At 55.8% G+C, this 24,198-nt stretch overlaps 1 protein-coding gene across 4 annotated transcripts in view; it reads left to right on the top strand.

Annotated features, from left to right (window-relative positions):
• Window positions 1–23,257, top strand: part of Col2a1 (collagen type II alpha 1 chain) — a 30,321-nt gene extending 7,064 nt beyond the window's left edge. For 3 of the 4 annotated variants that reach the window (XM_004863103.4, XM_087199922.1, XM_087199923.1), the window contains 47 exons: window positions 929–1,006; window positions 1,632–1,676; window positions 1,920–1,973; window positions 2,363–2,416; window positions 3,146–3,199; window positions 3,527–3,580; window positions 3,708–3,761; window positions 4,006–4,050; window positions 4,599–4,652; window positions 7,246–7,290; window positions 7,787–7,840; window positions 9,336–9,434; window positions 9,738–9,782; window positions 9,872–9,970; window positions 10,129–10,182; window positions 10,542–10,649; window positions 10,988–11,041; window positions 11,125–11,223; window positions 11,371–11,424; window positions 11,859–11,957; window positions 12,358–12,411; window positions 12,798–12,851; window positions 13,188–13,241; window positions 13,457–13,510; window positions 13,730–13,774; window positions 13,958–14,056; window positions 14,247–14,354; window positions 14,664–14,717; window positions 14,941–14,994; window positions 15,330–15,383; window positions 15,685–15,738; window positions 16,035–16,142; window positions 16,617–16,670; window positions 17,076–17,129; window positions 17,888–18,049; window positions 18,202–18,309; window positions 18,522–18,629; window positions 18,957–19,010; window positions 19,152–19,259; window positions 19,457–19,510; window positions 19,623–19,730; window positions 19,978–20,031; window positions 20,396–20,503; window positions 20,796–21,084; window positions 21,447–21,634; window positions 21,956–22,198; window positions 22,684–23,013. In XM_004863103.4, coding sequence (XP_004863160.1) covers window positions 929–1,006; window positions 1,632–1,676; window positions 1,920–1,973; window positions 2,363–2,416; window positions 3,146–3,199; window positions 3,527–3,580; window positions 3,708–3,761; window positions 4,006–4,050; window positions 4,599–4,652; window positions 7,246–7,290; window positions 7,787–7,840; window positions 9,336–9,434; window positions 9,738–9,782; window positions 9,872–9,970; window positions 10,129–10,182; window positions 10,542–10,649; window positions 10,988–11,041; window positions 11,125–11,223; window positions 11,371–11,424; window positions 11,859–11,957; window positions 12,358–12,411; window positions 12,798–12,851; window positions 13,188–13,241; window positions 13,457–13,510; window positions 13,730–13,774; window positions 13,958–14,056; window positions 14,247–14,354; window positions 14,664–14,717; window positions 14,941–14,994; window positions 15,330–15,383; window positions 15,685–15,738; window positions 16,035–16,142; window positions 16,617–16,670; window positions 17,076–17,129; window positions 17,888–18,049; window positions 18,202–18,309; window positions 18,522–18,629; window positions 18,957–19,010; window positions 19,152–19,259; window positions 19,457–19,510; window positions 19,623–19,730; window positions 19,978–20,031; window positions 20,396–20,503; window positions 20,796–21,084; window positions 21,447–21,634; window positions 21,956–22,198; window positions 22,684–22,830 — 3,933 coding nt within the window. In that variant the 3' untranslated portion in view covers window positions 22,831–23,013. Of the gene's footprint in view, window positions 1–928; window positions 1,007–1,631; window positions 1,677–1,919; window positions 1,974–2,362; window positions 2,417–3,145; window positions 3,200–3,526; window positions 3,581–3,707; window positions 3,762–4,005; window positions 4,051–4,598; window positions 4,653–7,245; window positions 7,291–7,786; window positions 7,841–9,335; window positions 9,435–9,737; window positions 9,783–9,871; window positions 9,971–10,128; window positions 10,183–10,541; window positions 10,650–10,987; window positions 11,042–11,124; window positions 11,224–11,370; window positions 11,425–11,858; window positions 11,958–12,357; window positions 12,412–12,797; window positions 12,852–13,187; window positions 13,242–13,456; window positions 13,511–13,729; window positions 13,775–13,957; window positions 14,057–14,246; window positions 14,355–14,663; window positions 14,718–14,940; window positions 14,995–15,329; window positions 15,384–15,684; window positions 15,739–16,034; window positions 16,143–16,616; window positions 16,671–17,075; window positions 17,130–17,887; window positions 18,050–18,201; window positions 18,310–18,521; window positions 18,630–18,956; window positions 19,011–19,151; window positions 19,260–19,456; window positions 19,511–19,622; window positions 19,731–19,977; window positions 20,032–20,395; window positions 20,504–20,795; window positions 21,085–21,446; window positions 21,635–21,955; window positions 22,199–22,683 lie in introns of all 4 variants that reach the window. The other variant, XM_004863102.4, reaches the window with a different exon arrangement.
• The last annotated feature ends 941 nt before the right edge of the window (window positions 23,258–24,198 follow it).

Below are 24,198 nucleotides of genomic sequence, written 5' to 3'. Positions count from 1 at the left end.
AGGCCTGAGACTATGGGGCTGAGGCTGACTTTTTTTTAACTCATGGGTTTCTGCACAGAAAGTCTTTCGTTACCTGGCTTCCTGGCGTCTGTACCATGTGGTTGATTCTTAGGGGTGGGTGTAGGAGTTTGGGGACAGAATGACTGGGCACTTGTATTTCTCTGGAAGAGGAGTGATCACTGTCCTTGGAAGACATTTATTCCTGATCCTTGCCAAGTACATTCCAAGCAACTATTCATTCTCATGAAAGGGCCCCACTGAGTAAAGGTGTGTGGCTAACATCGTGTTTGGAATCAAACCAGTCAACAAATTATATTATTGCCCAGTTTTTGCAGGTTTGCCATTTTGATGTTTGCTATGTTTTCAATTCATCAACTTAAATTGGCTCACAGACGCCTACTACATCCCTCACTGAAATATTTCAAGACTGTTGATTTTAGTCCTTTGCTTGGCATTGAAGTCCTAGAGAACAAAGAATACCTTTGGAAGTGATGTTTTGGTTATGTTTCTCAATATATGTTAAATAGTGTATGTAATACTCTTAGAATATAAAAATAATTGTATAAAATGAAACTCAAGGAACTGATATTCCTCCAAATAACACTTCATCTTCCAGGGAAATGATTTTACCACTGTCATTAATAACATATTCCCCCAAATTATTTCTCGGACGTCATTGCTAATTCTGGTCAATGTCCAGTTAGTTTCTTTTTTTTTTTTTTTGGTACCGGGGATCAAACTCGGGTCCTTATGCTTGCGTAGCAGGCGGCGAAACCACTGAGCTAAATCCCCGGCCCTCCAATTAGTTTCTAACAACTAGAGATTGTCTAAATAGCATTCTAGCTTAGCTCCAGATATAGCTCCCTGGCAAGTAGGAATGACCTTCGGTCTCACAGCCTCCTGAGAGGATGTTGGGTTGATTCTGCAGAATTTTGCTGCCCAGATGGCTGGAGGATTTGATGAGAAGGCTGGTGGTGCCCAGATGGGAGTAATGCAAGGACCCATGGTAAGAAAAACAACAGTTGTTTGCAGCCAAAATGACACGAGGTGGTCTTAGCAGAGCTAGGGAGCCTGACAACCTCTGCTTTGTAGATAGTTGCTTACAGTGGTGCTTCTCTGTCAATTATATAACCTTCCAGTTACTTAAAACCAAACATTTGGCCTCTAATGGTGCTAGATGCCAGTTTTAATGATGCACTGGAGCAACTAAGAAGAATGGGGATGGAGAGATGCATATAGCTTGTGTCTTAGAAAGCCAATTGCTGTAGCTGTTGGAACGAGAACTGAAGAATGCACACAGCAGCTACTGTTCTCCAGCATCCACAAGACTTCCAGCAGGAGATCTCAGCCGTGCAGCTCTGACTTGGCACATGCTAAATGAAACTCAGAGTTTAGTAAACATGGCTGCTGTCCAGGAGAAAATGAGGCCAACTTCTCCATCCAAATGGTGCCTATAAATAAAAATAGATGGTTGTGTGGGGAGTGGGAAATGAGAGGGAGCAGCCACTGTAGGCCCCCTGCCCATAGAGCATCTTCTTGTTCTTTGTCTGGGCTTCTGGCGGGGAGAATGTGGCCCCCGGAGGCTGCTGGTGAAGTGTGTCCAATGAACCTCTCTTTCTGTCCCAATGCAGGGCCCCATGGGACCTCGAGGACCTCCAGGGCCTGCTGGTGCTCCTGTAAGTATTGGGTCTTTCTCTCATTGTTTTTTCGTTTGTTTGTTTGTTTTTTGGGGGGGTGGTTGTACAGGGGATCAAACTTGGGACCTTGCGCTTGCTTGCGAGGCAGGCTGCAGAACCACTGAGCTAAATCCCCGGCCCTGGGGCTTTCTCTCTTGGTAGCATTGCAGATGCTTGTCTTGGAAGTTCTTTGATTAACACAGTTTGGGGGAGTCAACCTGGTGTCCTCACTTTAATTTTTAGGGCCCTCAAGGATTTCAAGGCAACCCTGGTGAACCTGGCGAACCTGGTGTTTCTGTGAGTACCTATGTCCCTCCCCGCTTCCCTCTACCCAGGAGCCTCTGATGACAGATCCCTTGGACCCTCCTTTACCAGGCCCCACCAGCTTTTTCCCACAGCAGGGCAGTCCAGGGGGAATTCAGATGTCACTCCCTATTGATGGAGAAGCTCTGGCAGAGAGCCAATTGTGGCAGGACCACCAGGAACTGCCATGACAGTCCCCTTTCTGGGGGTTGCCATGGCCTGTGCTGCTTGCTCCCTCCTACTATGATTGGCTCTGCACTTTGCTCTGACCTTTCTACTTTTTCTTCCTAGGAGAACTGACTTCCAAAATTACCATCCCTGAGTTTTGCCCACTTAAATGTTACCCCCTCTGACCATCTCTTAAACTCTTGCTTTGTTTATAGGGTCCCATGGGTCCCCGTGGTCCTGCTGGGCCCCCTGGAAAACCTGGTGATGATGTGAGTACACCTGCCTAGTCAAATGAACATAGTCAAATGGGCCTCTGAAAGGGCCCACTGAGCCTGTGTGCTGGAGGGAGAAGGGAGGCACCTGGGGTAGCGATGCCCTGAGCGAGTGGCAAGATGGTCAATCCTAAACTCCAGCTCTGCCCACCGTCTGTGTGCGCATTTGAGACTTAGCTTGTGAGTTCCCTGGGGACTGGTTTGGATGCAATGAGAAGGGAAATAATTAAACATCATCGGGCCTAGAAAGGGAAATTGAGAAATGAGAGGAGGGAGAAGAAAAACACAAGGCAGAAAGTTGTAGAGAAGGAAAAACAAAGAGAGAATCACTCAACACCCTAATATTATCTCAATTGTAAATGAGTTAGAAAAAGCTCACCCTGAGTCAGGATGTCTGCAGAGGATGCAAGCAAAGCAGAGACAAGAGTTGGCTCTCAAGCTACTTTCATGAATGGCATTAGCCAGTGAAGTCCCTTGAGGTCAGGGCAGTCAGCAGAGCCCAGGAAAGGAGAGCAACAGTCTGCCAGGGGAAGCCAGAGGCTAGCAAGAACCAAGAGAATAACTGACCCATGAGAGGCATCCAGGGAGCAGGAGCCTGAACAAAGTGGGGGAGAGAGTAGACAGGTGGACAAGTGTGTAGAGGGCTAGAGGAGAGATGCTGATCTGGAGCTCACCCGCCATGCTAGTGTCTTCCAAGAACAGTCTCTCTCTGTCTCTCTTTCTCAGGGTGAAGCTGGAAAGCCTGGAAAATCTGGTGAAAGAGGCCCACCTGGCCCTCAGGTAAAGCCCCACCTTTCCCAGCCTCAACAGGCTTTCCCTTGTCTCCCTCCTTGCACCATGCAGCTCGTCCAGTTCAATTACTTCAGTCCAAAGCCAGATATTAGTCATGCCTGTGTGTATCATGCCCTCATACTGGCAATCATGTGTGTGAACACAAGGAGGCAGGGTTGAGGGATTCTGGGTTTGGCTAAATGAACTGTCCAGGTCCTGGGATGCAGGCTCTTCCCTGGTGGCCCAAGTGAGCTGGCTCTGCAGGCATTCTAAAAGCCCAGCACAGCCTTTACTCCATTTTATCTGTGTCTTGAGTGTCTCCTTTTTGGATTGCAGGGTGCTCGTGGCTTCCCAGGAACCCCAGGCCTTCCTGGTGTCAAAGGTCACAGAGTAAGTATCGTAGGTGAGGTTACTGAAAGGAAGGGGTTGCCTAGGGTAGAAGGAGCACTTTGGGATATGTGTATTCCTTCCTGTTTGGGCTCCAGAGTGTGATGAAGCTCTTTTTCTTATTCTTCAGGGTTACCCAGGCCTAGATGGTGCTAAGGGAGAAGCTGGTGCCCCAGGTGTGAAGGTAGGGGTGGAGCATGGCCAAGAAAAAGAAGACTTTCTGTCCAGCAGGGCAGGTGCTGTGGGGTTTATGGAGTTGGGACAACCAAAGTGTTGGCTGGGCTTGATCCTAGTGAATGAATAACAGGCTTGAGAGCTTGAGGAACTGTCCCTCATGGAGATGAAGCTGGAATGCGTCAGCTTCGATCCCAGGCCTTTCAGAGGCTTTCTCAGGGCCAGGCACTGACCTTGTGTATCTTTTCTTCCAGGGTGAGAGTGGTTCCCCTGGGGAGAATGGCTCTCCAGGCCCAATGGTGAGTATGAGTGTCCCCCACAGGAGCTGTAGCCGCCCACTCTGGAGACCCCCAGTGCCTGTCAGGTGGCTGCACTTCAAACACCTTTGCTCTCTTTGTGGAAAGTAGATTTGCAGTTTTCGATCTGATTAAAAGCAAACACCAATAGCCTGCTTCAGATTCAATCTGATTGTGAGCAAACAGCAACAGGTAACGGACCGATGGTTTGTTCAACCTTTCACCAACATTTCTTTGAAATCGCCATGTTCACACATTTAGTCTATGCTTCCGTTTTTAAACATTGTGTTTATTCTCAATGTTTTGGGGGAGCTTTTCTGTTATAAGAAACAAGCCATGTTTGTAACAAGGTTCCCCATAGGGAACAACAGGTGTGTTTGTGGGTGCTGCCTGGCAGAAAGTCTGTGGGAGGGGATGCGGGTTGGCCAGAAAGGTGGCATGGTCAGGAGAGGCTCAGTTTTTGTCTCCCGAGTCTGGGAGGGGCCTGCAGGGAGCAGTCACCACACCGAGCACTGTTAAGCCAACTCATGCTTGGGCTGTGTGTCTTCCAGGGACCTCGTGGCCTGCCTGGTGAGAGAGGACGGACTGGCCCTGCTGGTGCTGCGGTGAGGAATAAGCAAAGCCAAATGCCGTTATATGCTCAGCTCTTTAGAATTTACAAGCTTATTTGACCTGGTCCTCAGGACAAGTCCCGGAGGTGTAGAAAGCAACACCATCCCAGAAGGACACACCCTGAGTGTGCTCCAGAAAGAGCCCCAGGAAGGCCTGTACCATGCTAGGAGGAAGGGCTGATCAGGCCTGAGGGGTTGGGCAGGGAGAGCCAGGCTCTCTCTCCATCAGTCTGGATTATTAGGTGACCCCTTCAGCAGCCTCCACCCGCCCTGTCCATCTGGGTGGAGTGTACAGACTTAGCTAGAGAACTGTGCCACTCTGCTCTTTGGGGTTGCTCCCATGATGGTGTCCTCAAAAAGGGTAGCAGAGTCGAGCGTCAGCTCACGGGGCTCCAGACAGGATGCTGCATCAGTGACGGTCTCCGATGGTCTCCCTCTCACAGGCACTTCCTGGGTTTAATACCTACATGCTTCGCTTTGTCTACTCTTCCCCTGTGAGGTAGTTTCTGTTCTTTTCCCCATTTTAAAGAAGAGGAAACTGGGGCACAGAAAGGTTAAATAGCTTAAGACAAATGGTACTTTGCAGGCTTGGACTCTGTTGGCCTCTAGTTGCTGTGGAAAATTACCAGCGAAGGGATTGGCAGCCAGTGGAAGGTGCAGGTGTCAGAAGGAGGCAGTTAGCTTGGATCCTTAGCAATAGAGAGGCCTTGTAGGTGTTTGTTCAGGCGAGTGATGTGATGAAAGCTGTGTTTAAGAAAGATTATGCTTTCTGGTGCTCCCTCTCCTCAGCCACACCAGCTCAGAGGCTCTTCCTCCAGGTCCGTGGGGGGTGGGCCACACTAAATCAGCTGCACTCGCCGCGCTGCTTTCCAGATGATGTATCTGATTGGCAGACATTTCCCTCAAGAGCAGCTCAGTGAAATAAGAGGCAGCCTCAAGCCCTGCTCATGAGCCAGAGCTGCCACTGTGCCTTGTCCCAGGGTCACTGTGTGAGAGGGGATGAGAGCGCTGGGCCTGCCTAGAAGCATTGCTGCCTCTATGGATCTGCAGGACCATGACTTTGGGCTTTGTGGGAGGCCCTGAGCCACAGTGGCCCTGGCCATGAAGAGGTGAGGCTGAGCTGCATCCCTGCTGTGGTTCTCCTCCTTCCCAGGTGCCTGCCCCTCCTTGCTGGCTCCTGTCCCCACAGTAGTCAGGCTGGAACTGTGTGCGGAAGAGTTGGCTTAGAACACTGACTCTGTTGTTTCTGAGCCCTCCACCCAGGCCCCTGCTCTGAGGTCTCCTGTGGCCTTCTGAGCCTGGACTTCCCGAAGGTAGCTGTGCAGCCCCAGACACAGGCGGGCTTATGCAGCTCTCTGCCTTGGCCCGGACCCTGCCCTCAGCCCAGTGCTGTCGCAGGGAGAGCGGCAGATGCAGACCTCAGCCTAGCACAGGCCTCTCAGAGGAACACAGCAGCTCCCCTCTCTCATCGTCAGCTCTGGGCTCTCTGCTGGCCAACCTTGGGGATTCTTAAGAACACAGCTTCCCGAAGCACCCTGGCCAGCCTAAGAGGGCTACAGAAAAACTGAAGCTGTGCCTCCCCTCTGATTTTTCTTCCTTGTCTTGCTTTCCTGTGGACCTCCAGTTTGGATAGTTTCATTCAGGAGAAATGGACCATAGCCTAAGTATTAAAGTATGAACTCCCTTCAAAGCACCCTTCTCTTTCAGCTTCTGAGGAGGGGCAGATGCTGACAGACCAGGCTCAGCTGGGGAAATGTCCCCTCCTGACCTGCTGGGGTCCCCTGCCAAGGACCAGATTCCAGGTCTGGTTCATTCTGCCCAGCCCAATGGCTACTGGGTTAGGGTAGAATTCCCTGGCCCTAGAGGACCTTGAGACAGAATCTGGAAGGTGCTCACCATAAACAAGGAAAGCCCTCAACATGTGAGTCCTGCAGAGAGTCCTGGCAGCCCTGCCTTGCTCTGCAGAGCGGAGCCTCACAGGGCAGGAGCTCAGGTGTGATTCTGGGACTTTGCTGGTGCCCCATCTCCATCAAGTAGCTGCCTCCTCAGCCAGTGAGAGGCATCCTGTGAGCATCTTTGTTCTCCTCAAGAACAGTTTGTCTGGAGAGGCAGAGCACAGGGGCAACCTGGGGCTAACCAGGGGGAGGCCTCAACAGACCCCTGACCAAGCCATGCCTGCGCTTCCCTCTGTGTGGTCAGCAAGCACTGAGTCAAAGTTGCTGCAAGGCTATTTCATTTTCCTTTTGCCCAGTTCACTGAGTCACTAAATGAAAACTCAGCCTTAAAGTTAGGGATATCTGGGGTCTAAATTGAAGTTTCAGAAATGAAGGGCCAGTTGGGAAATTACCCAAGGTTCATTAACCAGAAGAACAAGCCCACTGCTACCCTCGGCCCACCCACACCGACACCACAGCAGGTCCTGGGGGCAGGCTGACCGGCAGCTCAGGCCTTGCCGTCCTCATGCTCAGCCCTGGGGCCCTGAGATGGTGTCTCTCACGTTTCCTGGGAGGGTGGGTGCCGCTCCCTGGGAGTGGGGTTGCTGGGCCTGTGCGCACCTCTCACATGGCTTCTTGTTCCTTGCTCACAGGGTGCCCGAGGCAATGATGGCCAGCCAGGCCCGGCTGGGCCTCCGGTAAGTTCAGTTTGCGGTTCCCACTGTGCTCAGCAGTTTCAGAGAGGGGAGGGGGCGGACTGCCCCTTGGGCCTGCCGGTGACAGCCTTAGAAGCTTCATTCCTTCTCAACTCCCTGCTAGCAGCTTTGTGTCTTTTTATTTTTTTCCCCTGAACTGGGCATTGAACCCAGGGTCTTTGCACTGAGCTACATTCCCAGCCCTTTAAAAACTTTTTTTTTTAATCATGAGGAGGGATAGCCAAGGAGCTTCTTACCGTATGTATAGTCAGAGATTCTCTTTGCCTTCTGAAGCCAGGCAAAGCAAGGCATTCTCTGGCATTCCTTGGGGACATAGACCACAGGGAGAGTTTCTGTCCAGAGATTTTAGCCACAATGGACATAGATCAAAATCAGTAAAAAGGTGCGGGGCGGGGGGATCATGAGGTAGGGAGGAGTCTTCTTTGGGGGTCAGAGGGATTCTGCCCAGATTGACGCCTCCACCACTTTCTCTTTCCAGGGTCCCGTTGGTCCAGCTGGTGGTCCTGGCTTCCCTGGTGCTCCTGGTGCCAAGGTGTGTGCCCTGCTCATCAAGTCGCTCAGTAGCTCCCCGTTCCTAAAACCCCTGCTACAGGGCTTTGGACACCACTACTGCCCTGAGAAATCTCCCCCATTCCACCCAAGCTCCCCACATAGGAAAGAAAGAAAGCCAGGCTTTCCAGAGTCATCCTCTGGAAGGGAGAATAAGATGGGATGACAGAAGCTGGAGGTCTGGTTACAGCTTCAGAATAGGGAGAGGCAGAGAGAGATGGGAAGATCCCAGAGACCCTGGAGGGAGCAGAAAACCAGGGCAGAAAGGAAAGAAGACAGGCTTGGGGGAATCCAGAAGCTGGGCAGAGGGAGCTGAAGTAAAGTGGGCAGGGGAAGAGGGCACCTTGCTTCCCTCTGCCCCCTTCGAATTTCTGCTTCACTTGGGGTGCTGGCCTCCTCCAAGCCACGTTAATGGAGTTCTTCTAAAGATTATAGAGGCCAGTGGGAGGCCAGCCAGTTCAGGGAAAGGCCCCTAGCCCAGGAGGGATTCCAGCGTGTATGTCCCTGGGAATGAATAAGGAGCCTCCTCGAGTCACTGGCATCAGGTTGCTTTTCCCCTCCGGGGGGTTTCCATGACAACCAGACAGTGTCTGAGGCCCAGGGAGCCGGGTGAAGGAGACTCATTGTGAAGAGGGATAGCGGAAGGTGAGGGGGCCTGACCTTTAGAAAATAATAATTACAAAAGTGAAGCAAGAACGCTCTGAGAAGAAACCTAAGGAGGCTCTGCCCTCTCTCTAGGTCAGCAGCCCTCCCTAGGGCCTTCCTTGTCCAGAGAGTCTAATCTCAGAGAGTTGTAACTTTCAGGAAAAAAGGAAAATAAAGCAGAGCCATTTTGTGGGGGAGGGGGCTGCCAGAGGTAGAGAAGAATCTGGCTGGAGTTGGAGCAGAGAAAAGTAGAATCAGGATGACTGTCCCAGCTTGCTTCTGCCCTGGGTTCGTGTGCTTCAAACAGATTGCTCTGCAGCCAGGTAGGAACGAAGCAGTGGTCTGAGCTGAAATGCTCGAGGAAGCAGAAGGCCAGGTGACTGGGAAGTCACCTTCTCAAGCCTCTCTTCCTTCATGAGTAGAAAAATAGGACAGGGTAGGAGAGATGACCATCCAGGCTATCTGTCATTATCTCATGGTGCTAGGATGGCACAGTGTCCCAGAACCCAGGCTTCTCTGAAAGGGCTGCCAGACCCAGCAGGCTGCCCATGGCTCTAACTGAGCAAGCAACTGCAACTGTGTCTGTGGGGGGTTCCAGTGTAGAGGCCAGGAGAAGAACAGAGAAGGCAGGAGTAGGAAGTCTTCAGGCCCAGTCTGGTGAGGACAAGAATGGCCATGAGACCTGCATGTAAACTTGTGTGCACATGCATGGTCACATGTAGGGCTAGTGCATACACATAACTGTGCGCTCAAGCAGCTAGCCCTAAACTGCTGCCCGGCCCCTGGAGGTCTATGCTCTCCACTTTTCTCTTTATCTTCTGGTTTCTTTCCAGGGTGAGGCTGGCCCCACTGGAGCCCGTGGTCCTGAAGGTGGTCAAGGTCCCCGAGGCGAACCGGGCAACCCTGGGTCCCCTGGGCCTGCTGGTGCTTCCGTAAGTGCAGCTCCTCTTTCCCCTGAGGGGAAGGGTCTGTGGCCTTGGCACTCCTGACTCCATGTGTCCCTCTGAGGGGCATGGGCTCCAATCACCAAACCTTCCTCCTGCCCAATTCCTTCCCTCTGACCTCCAGGAGGGATGGTTCTCTCCATCCCCGGTCCTTCCCTTGAGACACGCAGCAGGAACATCCCTGAGTGGACAGCATCTGTCCTGGTGCCTCGGACTGGGACCTGCAGGGCTGGCAGGTGGCCGGGGTTCATTCTCCGCTGCATACTTTACAGTGACTCTCTCCTTTTTCAGGGAAACCCCGGAACTGATGGCATCCCTGGAGCCAAAGGATCTGCCGTGAGTGCTGCACTGGGCTGGTTCCTCAGGTGGGCTCAGTCCTTCCTCCCCTCTTTCCTGAGGTGCCTGTCTTCTGTTCATGCTGACAGGGTGCTCCTGGGATTGCTGGTGCTCCTGGCTTCCCTGGGCCCCGTGGTCCTCCCGGTCCTCAAGGTGCTACAGGTCCTCTGGGTCCAAAAGGTCAGGCGGTAAGAACCCGAAGTGACCCTGATGTTCCCTCTTCTTCCTGTGTTCTCCTGCTCTGGCCTCACCCAGTGTCCTGTGAGGGCACTTTGATAGGGTTTCTGGAGGTAGGCAGGCTCCGTGGAGAAAACCCAGTGTGAGTCTGCCTCTCGCCTTCATACAGGGTGAGCCTGGTATTGCTGGCTTCAAAGGCGAACAAGGCCCGAAAGGAGAAACGGTGAGTATCTGCTTGCCAGTCTGGTCTTCCTCGCCGCTGCCCTGGGGCACAGAACAGCCCCTAACCCACTGCCCCTCTCCTGGAGCCATCCCCCAGCCCGGGCTCTCTTCCATTGTACCAAACAAGTGGGCTTCATGGGGCTAAGAGGACCCTCTTACAGCTGCTCCCAGTTTGAACACATTGAATTTTACACTACCTTTCTCCCCTGGGGTGCTTCTTCCATGGTGATTCTGTGTGGCCCTCCTTCCCCAAGTCCCCTAGCCCTGAAATGTTGCCAAGATCACTTCTTCTGCACATGGAGCCAGTGCTTGCCCCAAGGCCAGAAGACTCACCCTGTTTCTCCCTCTGTTGGTCCTCAGGGTCCTGCTGGCCCCCAGGGAGCTCCCGGTCCTGCTGGTGAAGAAGGCAAAAGAGGTGCTCGTGGAGAGCCTGGTGGTGCGGGGCCCATTGGTCCCCCTGGAGAGAGAGTAAGTGGACAAGGAGCCTCCTGTCTGCTAAACGCGTCTTGGGGCTGAGTCCTTGCCAAGTCCTGTGACTTTCTGGATAGCACACTCCTCTCCTCCATCCACGACCAGGGAGACAGGGATCTTTATCCTGTTTGTGCCCCTACCCTTAGGATGACACAAAACAACGAACTCCTTCCCAGAAAGATGGGCATGGAGCCAAGAAGTTACCTCCCAGAATCTCGCAGACTGTAGCTCCTGCTCCAAACCAGTTGTGGTGGGTGGGTGGATGGGATGGACCTCTGGAGCCTGTTGGGTGAGGAGCTGTTTTCACTCCCTGCCTCCATCCCATTTCTCCCCAGGGTGCTCCTGGCAACCGCGGTTTCCCAGGTCAGGATGGTCTGGCAGGTCCCAAGGTGAGTGGGGAAGAAAGGGTTGGGTCTTCCCCCCACTCATGGTTACAAGGCATCCCACTGACTCCCCGTCTCCTCTGGTGTAGGGAGCCCCTGGAGAGCGAGGGCCCAGTGGCCTTGCTGGCCCCAAGGGAGCCAATGGTGACCCTGGCCGTCCCGGAGAACCTGGCCTTCCCGGAGCCCGGGTAAGTAGGACGGCTGCCGTTGCCCTTGGCTTTGAGTTCTGCACAGACCCTCACACCCTTCTTGCCTGCCCTCTCCAACCTGTGCTGTCAGGTTGGGAGGTCTTGGGCCTGGCCTTGATACCACCCTCTTATCTCTCCTGAACACAGGGTCTCACTGGTCGCCCTGGTGATGCTGGTCCTCAAGGCAAAGTTGGTCCATCTGTAAGTTCAGCATCCTGGGCTGCGGGGAGAATGGAGGACACCTATGGGGAGGTGGTGGGAAGGAGTTTGGGTGTGCTGTGAAGAGTGAGAAGCGGGGAAGGGGATAGAGGGTGGGTGGTGGGGCCAGGTGTGGCCCGTGCAGTCACTATGAGCTCGGAAAATGCCACCCCCCAATCATTTGGAGGCCACTCCTGCGGGAAAGACAAAGCTCTGTGTGCACTTTCAGGGGCAGAATTCGGAGCTCATTGCAGCTTGTTGCAGATGAGCCCAGGTGTGTGGATTGGGCTGCGGGTTGCAGCCTTGGTCAATCCTAGATGCCACGCGTGTGACCTGTGCCTCATCCTGTACATGCCACACAGTGGGCACTTGGGACATGTTGATGACTGGAAGCAGTCAGAGGGTCTATGTTCTGAGAATGGCATCATCTCTTTCAGGGAGCTCCTGGTGAAGATGGGCGCCCTGGACCTCCAGGTCCTCAGGGGGCTCGTGGGCAGCCTGGTGTCATGGGTTTCCCTGGCCCCAAGGGTGCCAATGTAAGTCATAATTTGCTCTTCTATTTCCTTCCATGTGATGCTGCCTCCCTCCTTGGTCCTTGGGAAAAGGGTTGGATCCTGAACACAGTTAACCCAGGGACAGTGATGGTGGGATCTCTGAACCATGGGCAGCTCCAGTCTCTCCTGTCCCACAGAGTGCACGTGATCTGGACAAGGGAGGTCCCTTTGAGGTTCAGGACATCACAGCCATGACATTGTGCCACAGGGCAATGCCTAGTGGCCTGGCTACTTCTGAGTATAACAGAAGGGAGTGATGCTTGGCTTTATTCCCTGCTGCCCATCAGCATGGAGCTCCAAGCCCCAGAGTCCCCAGCCTGCTCTATCCCCCCACTCCCTCTACAACCTTCCACCTCATGGTCCTGCTCTCTTCTTTCTCCAGGGAGAGCCTGGCAAAGCTGGCGAGAAGGGACTGGCTGGTGCTCCTGGTCTAAGAGTAAGTACCCCTCCCACTACCCATGGCTTGGTGTTGGCTGGACACCAGTGGAGGACAGGGCATAGTCTTGGGATCCTGGTTAACAAGTGTTGATTCCTGTGGCTGACCCCATACTAGCTCAGGTCCTTTGGCATCCACCCAGGGAGACTTCTGGCTGCTGGAGGCAGCTGTGGGGAAATGGGGATCCTTCTATGAAGAAAGGCAGAGACAGTGAAGGGGCCAGTGAAGGAAGGGTGGGGAAGGGTGGAAATTGAGTTCAGTTAGGGGATCAAGGTGATCTAGAAACCCTGGGCCAAAGAGTGCATCTGCCCAGTAGTCCTGGGAGGACTGGGGAACTGGAGAAAAGCCTTTAGATCATTACATGACCTGTTTTCTCTGCTCTCTAGGGTCTTCCTGGCAAAGATGGTGAGACGGGTGCTGCAGGGCCTCCTGGCCCCGCTGTAAGTACCTACCCAGCCCCTGTAGGTGGCTCTGTGGGAAGAGGCTTGGTGGGTAGAGGGAGGGGAACCTCAAGCCCTCCTAGTAATAGAGCTGAGAGATGGGGATCTGGGCTGAACTAGGACACATCCATCCCGATGGAGATGGGGTGTCCAGGAACAGTGTGGACCCCACCTTGGTGGACTGATGGGAGGGAGGCTCACAGCACACCATAGCTGGATGGTGCAGGAGGGGGTGTTCATTTTGCCCACCCTGCTGGCTGCTCCGGGTCCCTCTAGCTGTGGCTCGCAGGTTCTCTGGAGGGCTTTGCCCAGCTGGCCTTCTCTTGTCCTCTACAGGGACCTGCTGGTGAACGAGGCGAGCAGGGTGCTCCTGGGCCATCTGGATTCCAGGTAGGTGGCTGGACCCAGCTTTCTATCCAGTTCCTTTCCACACCTGGGGTTCTCTGGGGAGCAGCAGGTGGGATGCCAGGGGTCTGAGGCTTCCTTGCCCTCCTGGCTCTCATCCCTGTCCCCTTCTGGTGTTCCTTGTGCTGTGCCTCCCTAAAGGGCCAGGGAAGCAAACTCGTTCCTACGCTAACATGTGTAACTCTTACTCTGGCTTTTAGGGACTTCCTGGCCCTCCGGGTGCCCCGGGTGAAGGTGGAAAACCAGGTGACCAGGTAAGTAGGGAGCTCTTGGAGCCTGCAACCTATTTAGCTGATGCACAGGAGACAAGGGCAGGAAGGCATGAGGAGCCCATGAGGCCTGGGAATGTCCCAGACCCACATCCCACCTCTGCACAGATGACACAGTCTGAGCACAGCTCTCCTGGAGGGAGAGCTGCCCTGGGGGAGCGGAGTCCAGGGTCATCACCCTCTCACCTCTCCTTTGCTCTCCAGGGTGTTCCTGGTGAAGCTGGAGCCCCCGGCCTCGTGGGTCCCAGGGTGAGTATCCTGTCATCACCTTTGTTGGGTGTCTCCCTGGGCCTGCCCTCTCCGTGCAGTTCTGCCAAGACCTCCTAGCCCTGGTCTCAGGTCTCCAATCCCCTCTGCACCGCCCCTTCCTACTTCTGCCTGGCCTCCTCCCTGCTGATCTGCCCAAGAGTGACTCTCCTGTGTCTGTCACAGGGTGAACGAGGCTTTCCAGGTGAACGTGGATCTCCCGGTGCCCAGGGCCTCCAGGGTCCCCGTGGCCTCCCTGGCACTCCCGGCACAGATGGTCCCAAAGTAAGTGAGACCGAGACCTGAGGAGACAGGGAGGCAAGGGGCTCAGGAGGAGGAAAAGTAGGAGGAATGAGGGGAAGAAGAAGGGAAGGAAGGAGGGACTGGGATATAGGCTTTCCAAACTGTGTACACTGGGGCTCTGGGGGAGGTGCTGCCCACCAAGACTCCTCCGGCCTCCCTCCCCACCCTGTAGGGTGCCTCTGGCCCAGCTGGCCCTCCTGGGGCTCAGGGCCCTCCAGGTCTGCAGGGAATGCCTGGCGAGAGAGGAGCGGCAGGCATCACTGGGCCCAAGGGAGACAGGGTAAGTTCCAGGGTTCATGTGCCTCTCCCCGAAGCCTCAGCTTTGCCACATTCCTCACTCCGTGTCCCTGTGGGGATGAGGGCTGTGATCACCCTTTCTTCAGAAGATTGCAGACTTCCTTCCAAAGCTCTCAGCCTTTGAGTGACATCCTGGCCTTCATCTCGCTCCATTATTTCTTGTCATTTATGCTGAGGCTACAGCAAATCCTTCTTGGGCAAGCACTGAACTTGGAACTCCAGCAGGGTGGGACTGAGCTGGTGAAAGAGCCCTGAAGTGCCCCCCTGAGGCAGCTGCTTTTCTCTTCTCCAGGGCGATGTTGGTGAGAAAGGCCCTGAGGGCGCCCCTGGAAAGGATGGCGGACGAGTAAGTGACTGCTGGTTGCGGGACTTGGGGATTGAGGTGGGACAGGTGCAGGGACACAGTGGATCTCCAGCACTCTGGGGAGGGAACAGAAAACCACGGGGTCTTCCCTGTGAAAGCTGGGAACCAGGCCACGGCAGGAGGGAACACCAAGGTCCATCGGGTGTGGGGCCCAGGAGACCCTGTGTAGCTGCGTGTGGCTGACTTCCTGCCTCCTCTCTCCCAGGGTCTGACCGGTCCCATCGGCCCCCCTGGGCCAGCAGGTGCCAATGGGGAGAAGGTGAGTGGTTCCTGCCCTTCCCCACTTGGCTTCCCATGCCCAGCAAGGCTGGTTCTCATCTCCTGGCAGAGATGCCGTCTTCTCAAACATCCACCTCCCTCGTCATCCTTCACCCTCCTGTCACTGGCGCTGCAGGAGTCGGGGGTGGGGGTCGGCTCAGCAGGGAAGCCCCTGGCTCTGTGCCCTGCTTGGTGGAGCAGCTGGTCTCGGGGGTGAAAGGCCCTGAAGAGCTGCCGGGGAGACTGAAACAAGGGGAGAACAGGCAGGACTTCCTGGGGGCCCTTGGCTCTTGAGGGCCCCCTCTGAGCTGTCTCCTCATCTCTGGCTCCCCCTAGGGAGAAGTTGGACCTCCTGGCCCCGCCGGAAGTGCTGGTGCTCGCGGTGCCCCGGTGAGTGGCTGCTCCAGAAGCCAGGGAGTCAGCTCTGTCCTTAGCCTGCCCTGCGGTCTGCCTCACACAGTTTCCTCCTGCCCAGGATGTAGTCACAGCACAGGGCCTTTGGGCCACAGATCCTCCGCCCCAGAGAGGTTTTCCAGCCTGGGTCCCTTCCTTTGAGACTCGGGCCACATTCATATGCCCTCTGGGGGTGACTGGTCATGAGACTGGGCTGGGCAGGGGTCTTTGGGCTCTTGAGAGGGCACAGAAGGAGGCAGGCAGTGGCACCTGACCTCTCCTGGGCTGCTCCTAACAGGGTGAACGTGGGGAGACTGGGCCTCCCGGACCTGCTGGATTTGCTGGACCCCCTGTGAGTATCTCCGTTCACCCCAGTCCTACCCCTTGCCACAGGCTGGCTCCATATCCAGCACCCAAGGGTACCCTCTAGTTGTGTGGAGGAGGGATGGAAGGAGGGAGGGACAGAATTTCAGGAAGAGGGAAATGGACTCTCCCCTCTTCTTTCATGCTTCCACGGGAATATAACAGTCCTGTCTTAGACCCAGTCTTCATATCCAGATTGTACACATAAACTCACGCACATTACATTCCTGGAGCCTCAAGGGCTTGGCTTCCCCCTCCCTCACCTGTCCCCACGTCTGGTTACAGGGTGCTGATGGACAGCCTGGTGCCAAGGGTGAGCAAGGAGAGGCCGGACAGAAAGGTGATGCTGGGTCCCCTGGTCCTCAGGGCCCCTCTGGAGCTCCTGGGCCTCAGGTGGGTGAAGCCCAGCTCCCCCAGAAGTGTTCCCATGAGGCAGGGGTGGCTGGGTGCAAGAGGAGAGGCCCTGATAGACAGGACAGAGAGAGAATGGCTAGGGGCCCAAGGGACACCCTGCTGTCAGACAGTGGAAGGGGCTCTCATTGTCTGGGGTGTGGTGTAGGGGGCGCCCAGGTCGGGTGGCGGAGGACCAGCACAAAGTACAGACAGTGTCTCCACTGACCACAGACATCCAGGAGACAGCTGGTCCCCTAGGGATGGTAAGGGGACTGGAAAGACTTTCCCGGAGGTGAGACTTTCCGTGGGTGCCTGGTTGGCTTCTCTGGAGTCTTCCATTGGTGGGGTGGGTAGGCTGCCTATGGTGGCTTCTCCAAGCTAGGATCTTACTTCCCAGAAGCTGTGCTTTGAATACCTAGGCCTCAGGAGTCCAGTGCTGGGGCTCAAAGCCTCCCTGTCTCCTTTCCTTCCCAGGGTCCTACTGGAGTGACTGGGCCTAAAGGAGCCCGAGGTGCTCAAGGGCCCCCGGTAAGTGAGGTCCTCCACCCTCACCCCACCCTGACTTACCAAGCTAATTGATTCCTGGGGTGTTCAGGATTCTCCTCCTCCTCCTCCTCCTCCCCTCTCAGTCCTGTTCATGCCCCAGCCCAAGCCCATTCCTTGCCAGGTGAAGCGAAAGCGTCTCTCTCTGCTGGCACAGTCATCCTGGGAGTTCCCAGCCCTCGCCCGGCCGCCCATATGTCCTGTGGGTGTGAGGTCCTGGTGCCTGATTCCATGGCCCAAGGGGCTCCTTCTCCCTTTCTACCTCCCCTCGTGCTGATCTCTAGCCTCCCGCTGCTGAGACATCCCCTTTGCCCCCGCCCTGACCCCTGCTGGTTTGATTCTTGGCCCCACCGAGGGCCCAAGGTATTCAGAGCTGTCCTCTCCTCACAGGGAGCCACCGGATTCCCGGGAGCCGCTGGCCGCGTCGGACCCCCAGGTTCCAATGTAAGTGTCACTTTGGCTGGTGGCTACCTTACTCCCGGGACAGGAGGCAGGAGTGGACCTGTCTGGCCTAGTCCCCCCAGCAGAGGTCTAGAGAGCTCCAGGCTGCCCCTGTTCCTCTGCCCATCTCCACTCCTGGTGGAGGAGGCCAGCAGCCAGCCACTAGCCAGTTAGCTAACTGGGAGGATGAGCTAACTGGCCTCTTCTAGTCAGCTAAGGGCAGGGGCAGGATCATGCAACCTTCCCCTCTATCTTGGGCTCCCTCCCCAGATTTCTGACTCAGCAAGCAAGAAGGGTTGGCATGATGGCCTTTATCCTGGACACATCTCTAGAGCACATTCTGTGCACCTGGCTCTTTGCTTTATAAGGAAGCCTGCAAGTCCCACATCTGACTCCTAGGGGGCTATAGGAGAGAGCAGAGATGAGGAAAATTCACTCAGCTCACCAAGGCAAAGTGCAGAGGGAGTGATGCTTGGGTGAGCAGAAGGCTTGGGGCTGTTCGCAACTTGAGGCCTGGGGGACGGAGGGTGAAGTGGAAGAGGCAGGAGGGATTCTGTGTGGACAGGGAAAGGTAAAGTGTGCAGGGGCTGGCCAGGTGCTGCCAGAGAAGAGCCCAAAGAGGAAGACTGGGTTGGGGTGTCAAGCTGTCCTTAGTGTGGGACAGTGAAGTCCCCACAGGGGAGCTACTTCCTTGAGGCCAAAGCGGCAGCCTGGTTGGGAAGGGAGAGACAAGTTTTCACTCCTGCATTTGCTCCTCTTAGGGCAACCCTGGACCCCCTGGTCCCCCTGGTCCTTCTGGAAAAGATGGTCCCAAAGGTGCTCGAGGAGATGGTGGTCCCCCTGGCCGAGCTGGTGACCCTGGCCTCCAGGGTCCTGCAGGACCCCCTGGCGAGAAGGGAGAGCCCGGAGATGACGGTCCCTCTGTAAGTGCCCACCAGGCTTGTGCCGAGGTCCCTGGTGCACAGTCGTGAGGGCTCCTGAGCCGCACGCACAGGCGGGAGGTTGCAGGGGCTGTGTGGATGCGCAAGGGCACTGCAGCTCTGTCAGCCCTCCTCTCCTGGCCCTCCTCTCCCAGGGTGCTGATGGTCCTCCAGGCCCCCAGGGTCTGGCTGGTCAGAGAGGCATTGTTGGTCTGCCGGGACAGCGTGGTGAGAGAGGATTCCCGGGCCTGCCGGGCCCATCGGTGAGTGACGGGTGCTCCTCCCTCTAGCCCAGCTGGGCAGTGTCTGCTGCTGCAGGGCCCGGCCTTGGCAGGAGCCTTCCCGGCCCATGTCTCTCACCCACCCTGCACCCTCAGAACTGTCCCTTTACCAGTCCTGTCTCCTGAGAGGGGTTGTGGGGGCCCAGGGGGATGTCCAGGGTGTGCACTCACGGTCCTTGTGTCTGTCCCTGCAGGGTGAGCCTGGCAAGCAGGGCGCACCTGGCTCATCTGGAGACCGAGGTCCTCCTGGCCCTGTGGGGCCTCCTGGCCTGACGGGTCCTGCAGGTGAACCTGGACGAGAGGTGAGTGGGGAACCCCCTTGGGGTGATCCTGACCAGGGAGAGGGCCCGGTGTATCGGTGTCCCCGGCCAGCCAAGTCTCAGAGCCCCGGAGAAGGGGATGGCGGTGTGGGCTGTTAGGCCCAAGATCCCAGTGCCATAGGCCGTGGAGGGGGGCAGCCCAGATACTGGCACACAGGGAAAAAACAGGGCAAAAGCCTGGAGAGGCAGCTTTGGCTCCAAAGTGCTAGTCGAACGGAAGAGAACAGGCCTGGGCTTCCGGGGAGAAGGAGAGGGTGAGGGGCGGGCCAAGGAGCAGCTCTAATCGTGTTCTTGTTTCTCTCTGCCCAGGGGAGCCCTGGTGCTGACGGCCCCCCTGGCAGAGATGGCGCGGCGGGAGTCAAGGTGAGTCTGTCACGTCTCCGTGTGCACGGGGCCTAAAAGGTCAGCCAAGGCAGAGGTGGGCATTAACCTTGTCAGTCTACAAGGAGCTGCTGTCCTCTTTTGGAATGTTCTGTTCTGAGCCTGAGCTCTGTGTCCTGACAGGGTGATCGCGGTGACACTGGTGCCGTGGGTGGTCCCGGAGCCCCTGGGCCTCCTGGCTCTCCCGGCCCCTCCGGCCCCACTGGCAAGCAAGGAGACAGAGGAGAAGCTGTGAGTAGCCTCGATTCAGTAGGAGCTGGTGCTGGGGCAGTGGCCGAGCGAGCAGGGGGCGCGGCCAGGATCGCCCTCCCCTGGGCAGTCCTCGGGTCCAGGGGCCTCGCAGTGCTCAGCCCAGTGGCAGGTGTGGAGGGCTGTCCACGTCCCTCACACTGCTTTTCCCACATGTCGCTCTCACTTTTTCCTCGCAGGGTGCACAGGGCCCCATGGGACCCGCAGGACCAGCTGGAGCCCGAGGAATCCCAGTGAGTATCAGAGTACCCCGTGCTGGGACCCCTGGAGGGACAGGCTTGGGACGAACAGAGGGCTCCTGCTGGCCCCTACCTGCTCTCTGATCCATGTCTGTCTTATTCCCAGGGCCCTCAAGGCCCCCGAGGTGACAAAGGAGAATCTGGAGAACCTGGAGAGAGGGGAGTGAAGGGTCACCGTGGCTTCACTGGCCTGCAGGGTCTACCTGGCCCTCCTGTGAGTGTCACTGCCTGAGGAGTGCTACTCAGCGCCTCATGCTGCTCAGAGCCCACCGGTGCTTTGTCTGCTGCCCAAGGGGTCACTGTCAGAAACCCCCTGGGCTGCCTCAGAGTGGAGACGGAGGGAGGAGGAGGAGGAGGAAAGAGGACACGGAGGGACATGCAGCTGCTGCCCGCCTCCCCAGATAGACAGTTTTATGCGTTTGCCTGCGCTGATCTCTGCCCTTTGCTGCTTTCTTTCACAGGGTCCTTCTGGAGACCAAGGTGCTTCTGGTCCTGCTGGCCCCTCTGGCCCTAGAGTAAGTGAGGTGGAGTTGGGGGTGGGGTGAGCCCTCCCAGAGGGGTGGGAGCTCTGAAGCGGAGGGGACACTGCTGCCTCCCGGGTACTCAGAAGGTACCTGGAGAGAGGTAGGGCCGATTTTCCATGAGGAATACGAGGCCAGTTCTTCACGCCAGCCTCCATTGGCAGGATTTTACAGCCAGGAACTCAGAAGGGTGGGAGAACAATGAAGGGAGCTTGCTGGTCCTCGGCCAAACAGAGACCAATTCCAGGCACTGTGGCTCAGCGGCGTGCCTGTCCCCTTAGGGTGGCCACCTGACTGGCCACAGCTACTCCCAGCCTCCACTCCTTTCTTATTACTCCTTTTCTCTCCTGCTCTGTAGGGTCCCCCTGGCCCTGTCGGTCCCTCTGGCAAAGATGGTGCTAATGGAATCCCTGGCCCCATTGGGCCTCCTGGTCCCCGTGGACGCTCAGGCGAAACTGGCCCTGCTGTAAGTGTCCTGACTCTATCCCTGCTGGCTGAGGTGTCCCCAGCATCTCTCTGGTGCTTGGGACCTCTTTGGGAGCATGGGCCTGTAGCTCACGGTGATGGTGTACTTTATCCTGAGGTCTCCTCAGAGGTAGGGGCTGAGGAGGAACTGGGAGGTGCTATGGTTTTCTTGGTCCTTGCAAGGCCCTGGCACGGGACTGGGAAGAGGACACTAGTATACTCTAGCAGCCGGGGACAGACACAGGAGGGGCTCCTCCCCATGGCTCCTGTCTGACCTCTGTTTCCTGTTGCAGGGTCCTCCTGGGAATCCGGGCCCCCCTGGGCCCCCAGGTCCCCCTGGCCCTGGCATTGACATGTCTGCCTTTGCTGGCCTAGGCCAGAGAGAGAAGGGCCCCGACCCCCTGCAGTACATGCGGGCTGACCAGGCAGCCGGTACCCTGAGACAGCATGATGTGGAAGTGGATGCCACACTCAAGTCCCTCAACAACCAGATTGAGAGCATCCGTAGCCCCGAGGGCTCCCGCAAGAACCCTGCTCGCACCTGCCGGGACCTGAAACTCTGCCACCCAGAGTGGAAGAGTGGTGAGCCTGGAGGCCAGGATCCCCTGCCCTAGAGATGGCATGGCTACCTTCAGCAGCAAGGCGAAGATGCCACTTAGTGCAGGGCAGGAAGGTCCCAGCAGATGGCTGCTTCCCCATCTCACCTGTCCTGGCACAACAGAAGTGACTGGAGGGGCCCATCCCCTGGGGGGCACTCCTCATTCCCTTTTTGCCTGTGTTCTTCCAGATCTCCTTGGCCCTGTGTCCTTTGTCTCCCCTCCCTTTAGGCCATCTGCAGGCCTCCCCTTTCTGCACCCTGGTCTCCCTGTAGGCCCTCTGTCTCCCAGTCAGCCTGACCCTTGTAGGACTTTGAGCCTGATGGGGTACTGCCTCTTTCTGTGCAGGAGACTACTGGATTGACCCCAACCAGGGGTGCACCTTGGATGCCATGAAGGTCTTCTGTAACATGGACACAGGAGAAACCTGCGTCTACCCCAACCCAGCCAATGTGCCCAAGAAGAACTGGTGGAGCAGCAAGAGCAAGGAGAAGAAGCACGTCTGGTTTGGAGAAACCATCAATGGTGGCTTCCATGTGAGTATCTGGGTGCTTCAGGCCCAAGTTGGCTTCTCTGTCTTTGTTTTTTCTCTCCATGGGTGTTTTTAGCATCTCCCCCAATTCTCCACCAGCTTTCTTTTGGTCTTGAGAGGAGGGAAAGAGGAGGAAGAGTGTTGTTCCTCACTTAGAGGTGAAAAAGAGGCCCTCTGAGTTTGTTCTGCTCCTTGGAAGCAAAATACCCATTCCCTGCTGCCTAAGCAGCCCACAACTCCTGAGCCCCGAACTGTGGGCACCCCTGCAGCCTTGGACCCAGTGAATGCTGTGCCAGGCCTCACGCCTGCCTCTCTACCCCCACAGTTCAGCTATGGAGATGACAACCTGGCTCCCAACACTGCCAACATCCAGATGACCTTCCTACGCCTGCTGTCCACGGAGGGCTTCCAGAACATCACCTACCACTGCAGGAACAGCATTGCCTACTTGGATGAAGTAGCTGGCAGCCTCAAGAAGGCCCTGCTCCTCCAGGGCTCTAACGATGTGGAGATACGGGCTGAGGGCAATAGCAGGTTCACGTATACTGTCCTGAAGGATGGCTGCACGGTGAGTGGGGCACCAGAGAGGAGAACTGCCCAGGGTGGGGTGCGTTGGAACAGGGCTGAAGGCCAGCCTGCAGCAGGTGTCCTGCCCTAAAGTGACAGGTGAGGGAGAGGTACATGTCGTTCAGTCAGCTTGTCAACTCCCTGGCTTAGAGCAAACAAGGCCCTGCCTGGTCCTCAGTGACTCTTGTAGATGAGTAACTTGTGATGTAATATGAATGCGCACACCTATTCGATATTCAACACATTGAAGAAGGGGTCACGGACGAGGAGCCCACTGTGAGGGTGGACAGTGTGGGAGACAGGTTGGTGGAGGAGGGCTCTGCTGAGAATAGCTGAAGAGGAGAGGGCTCGGGCAAGTCAAGAAGAGGTCTGGGCTGCTCACTAAATGGGGCTGACGCTTTGTGGTTGCTCACTGTTGGGGTCCTGGGAAGCTGGCACTAGACTTCAAGGCATCTACTGAATAGCATCTCCTCTCTTTCTCCCTAGAAACACACCGGTAAGTGGGGCAAGACTGTCATTGAGTACCGGTCACAGAAGACCTCACGCCTCCCCATCATTGACATTGCCCCTATGGACATAGGAGGGCCAGAGCAGGAATTTGGCGTGGAGATAGGGCCTGTCTGCTTCTTGTAAAAATCTGAACCCAGAAACAACACAATCAATTACAAACCCGAAGGACCCAAGTACTTTCCAATCCCAGTCACTCTAGGATTCCACACTGAATGGCTGACCTGACCTGATGTCCATTCATCCCACCCTGTCACAGTTTGGACTGTGCTTCTAAGAGACCTGAACTGGGCAGACTGCAAAATAAAATCTTGGTATTCTATTTATTTATTGTCTTCCTGTAAGACCTTTGGGTCAAGGCAGAGGCAGGAAATTAACTGGTATGAGTCAAATGTCCCCTGAGTGACTGCCCCCAGCCCCGGCAAGAAGACCTCCTCCAGATGCTGGGCGCAGGGACTGTGTGCTCTACACAATGGTGCTATTCTGTGTCAAACACCTCTGTATTTTTTAAAACATCAATTGATATTAAAAACAAAAAAATTATTGGAAAGTACACATTGATTTGTGTTTTGTTCTTGAGTTTCTTCTCCTTTAGTCCTTGATTTTGTAGGATTACTCAAATGTGGTCCTAGGACCTTCTTCTGGTGACTTTTCAATCAAGAGGAAGGACACTAAAGTCACATGGCTTGGTTTAGTGACCTCACACGCACCCAGACTTAGCTCTTCTGTAACCCGTGACCATGCATGGAACCCAGTGGTGAACTGGGGCCAGAAACCAAGTGTATTCTTAGCCAGCTTCACGTTGCTACAATGAAGTAGAGAAGGCTTACTTTGGCTCACAGTTCTGGAGGTTTAAGGCCAAGGTCAGGCAGCCCTCAGGCTGCCATTATGGCGGGATTACCTAGGGGGAATATTCTCACGTCATGCTCCAGGAAGCAGGGAATGGCAGGAGACCAGGATCCCACAGGGGCCCACACTGTCCTCTGAGAGGATGGGCCCAGTGATCTCCCTCAAGGCCCCACCTGTCAACGTTCTCACCACCTCCTAACAGCATCACCCTCGGACCGACTGACCTTTTAATGGGTCACCTTTGAGGGGCACGCTCCATATTCAAACCATAGTACTAGGATTTGGGAAGGGAGGCATACTTGAGGGATGGCCTTGCTGTGGGGAGTAAACACTGATCTCAGCTCTACAGCAGAATAGTGCAAGAGGCAGGATGCCCTGTAGGGGTGGGCGTGAGACCAGGTGTGGGCTAGATCCTGCTGGGTGGGAAACATGGAGAGGAAAGGTGAGGGGGAAGGAGGGGGCAGGAGGGCGATTCCTCCAGGAACCATGAGAAGTGTGCATAAGCAATCCGGGGGATCATTTGCATCTTCCTATATGTCTTTCAGGTCAAGGAGAGGAGGAAAAGTTAAACCCTGCCCCTCCTACCCTCTCATTCCTCTTTCCCACGCCTTCACTTCCTGGCTCTGCATTTAAACCTTCCACAGA

The sequence above is a fragment of the Heterocephalus glaber genome, unplaced genomic scaffold (assembly GCF_053883595.1).
Source record: "Heterocephalus glaber isolate CG9 unplaced genomic scaffold, H.glaber_assembly_v1.0 deba00001733, whole genome shotgun sequence".
Classification (NCBI taxonomy): Eukaryota; Metazoa; Chordata; class Mammalia; order Rodentia; family Bathyergidae; genus Heterocephalus; species Heterocephalus glaber.
Note: the sequence above shows the minus strand (reverse complement) of the source record. Positions and strands in the feature narration are given on the sequence as shown.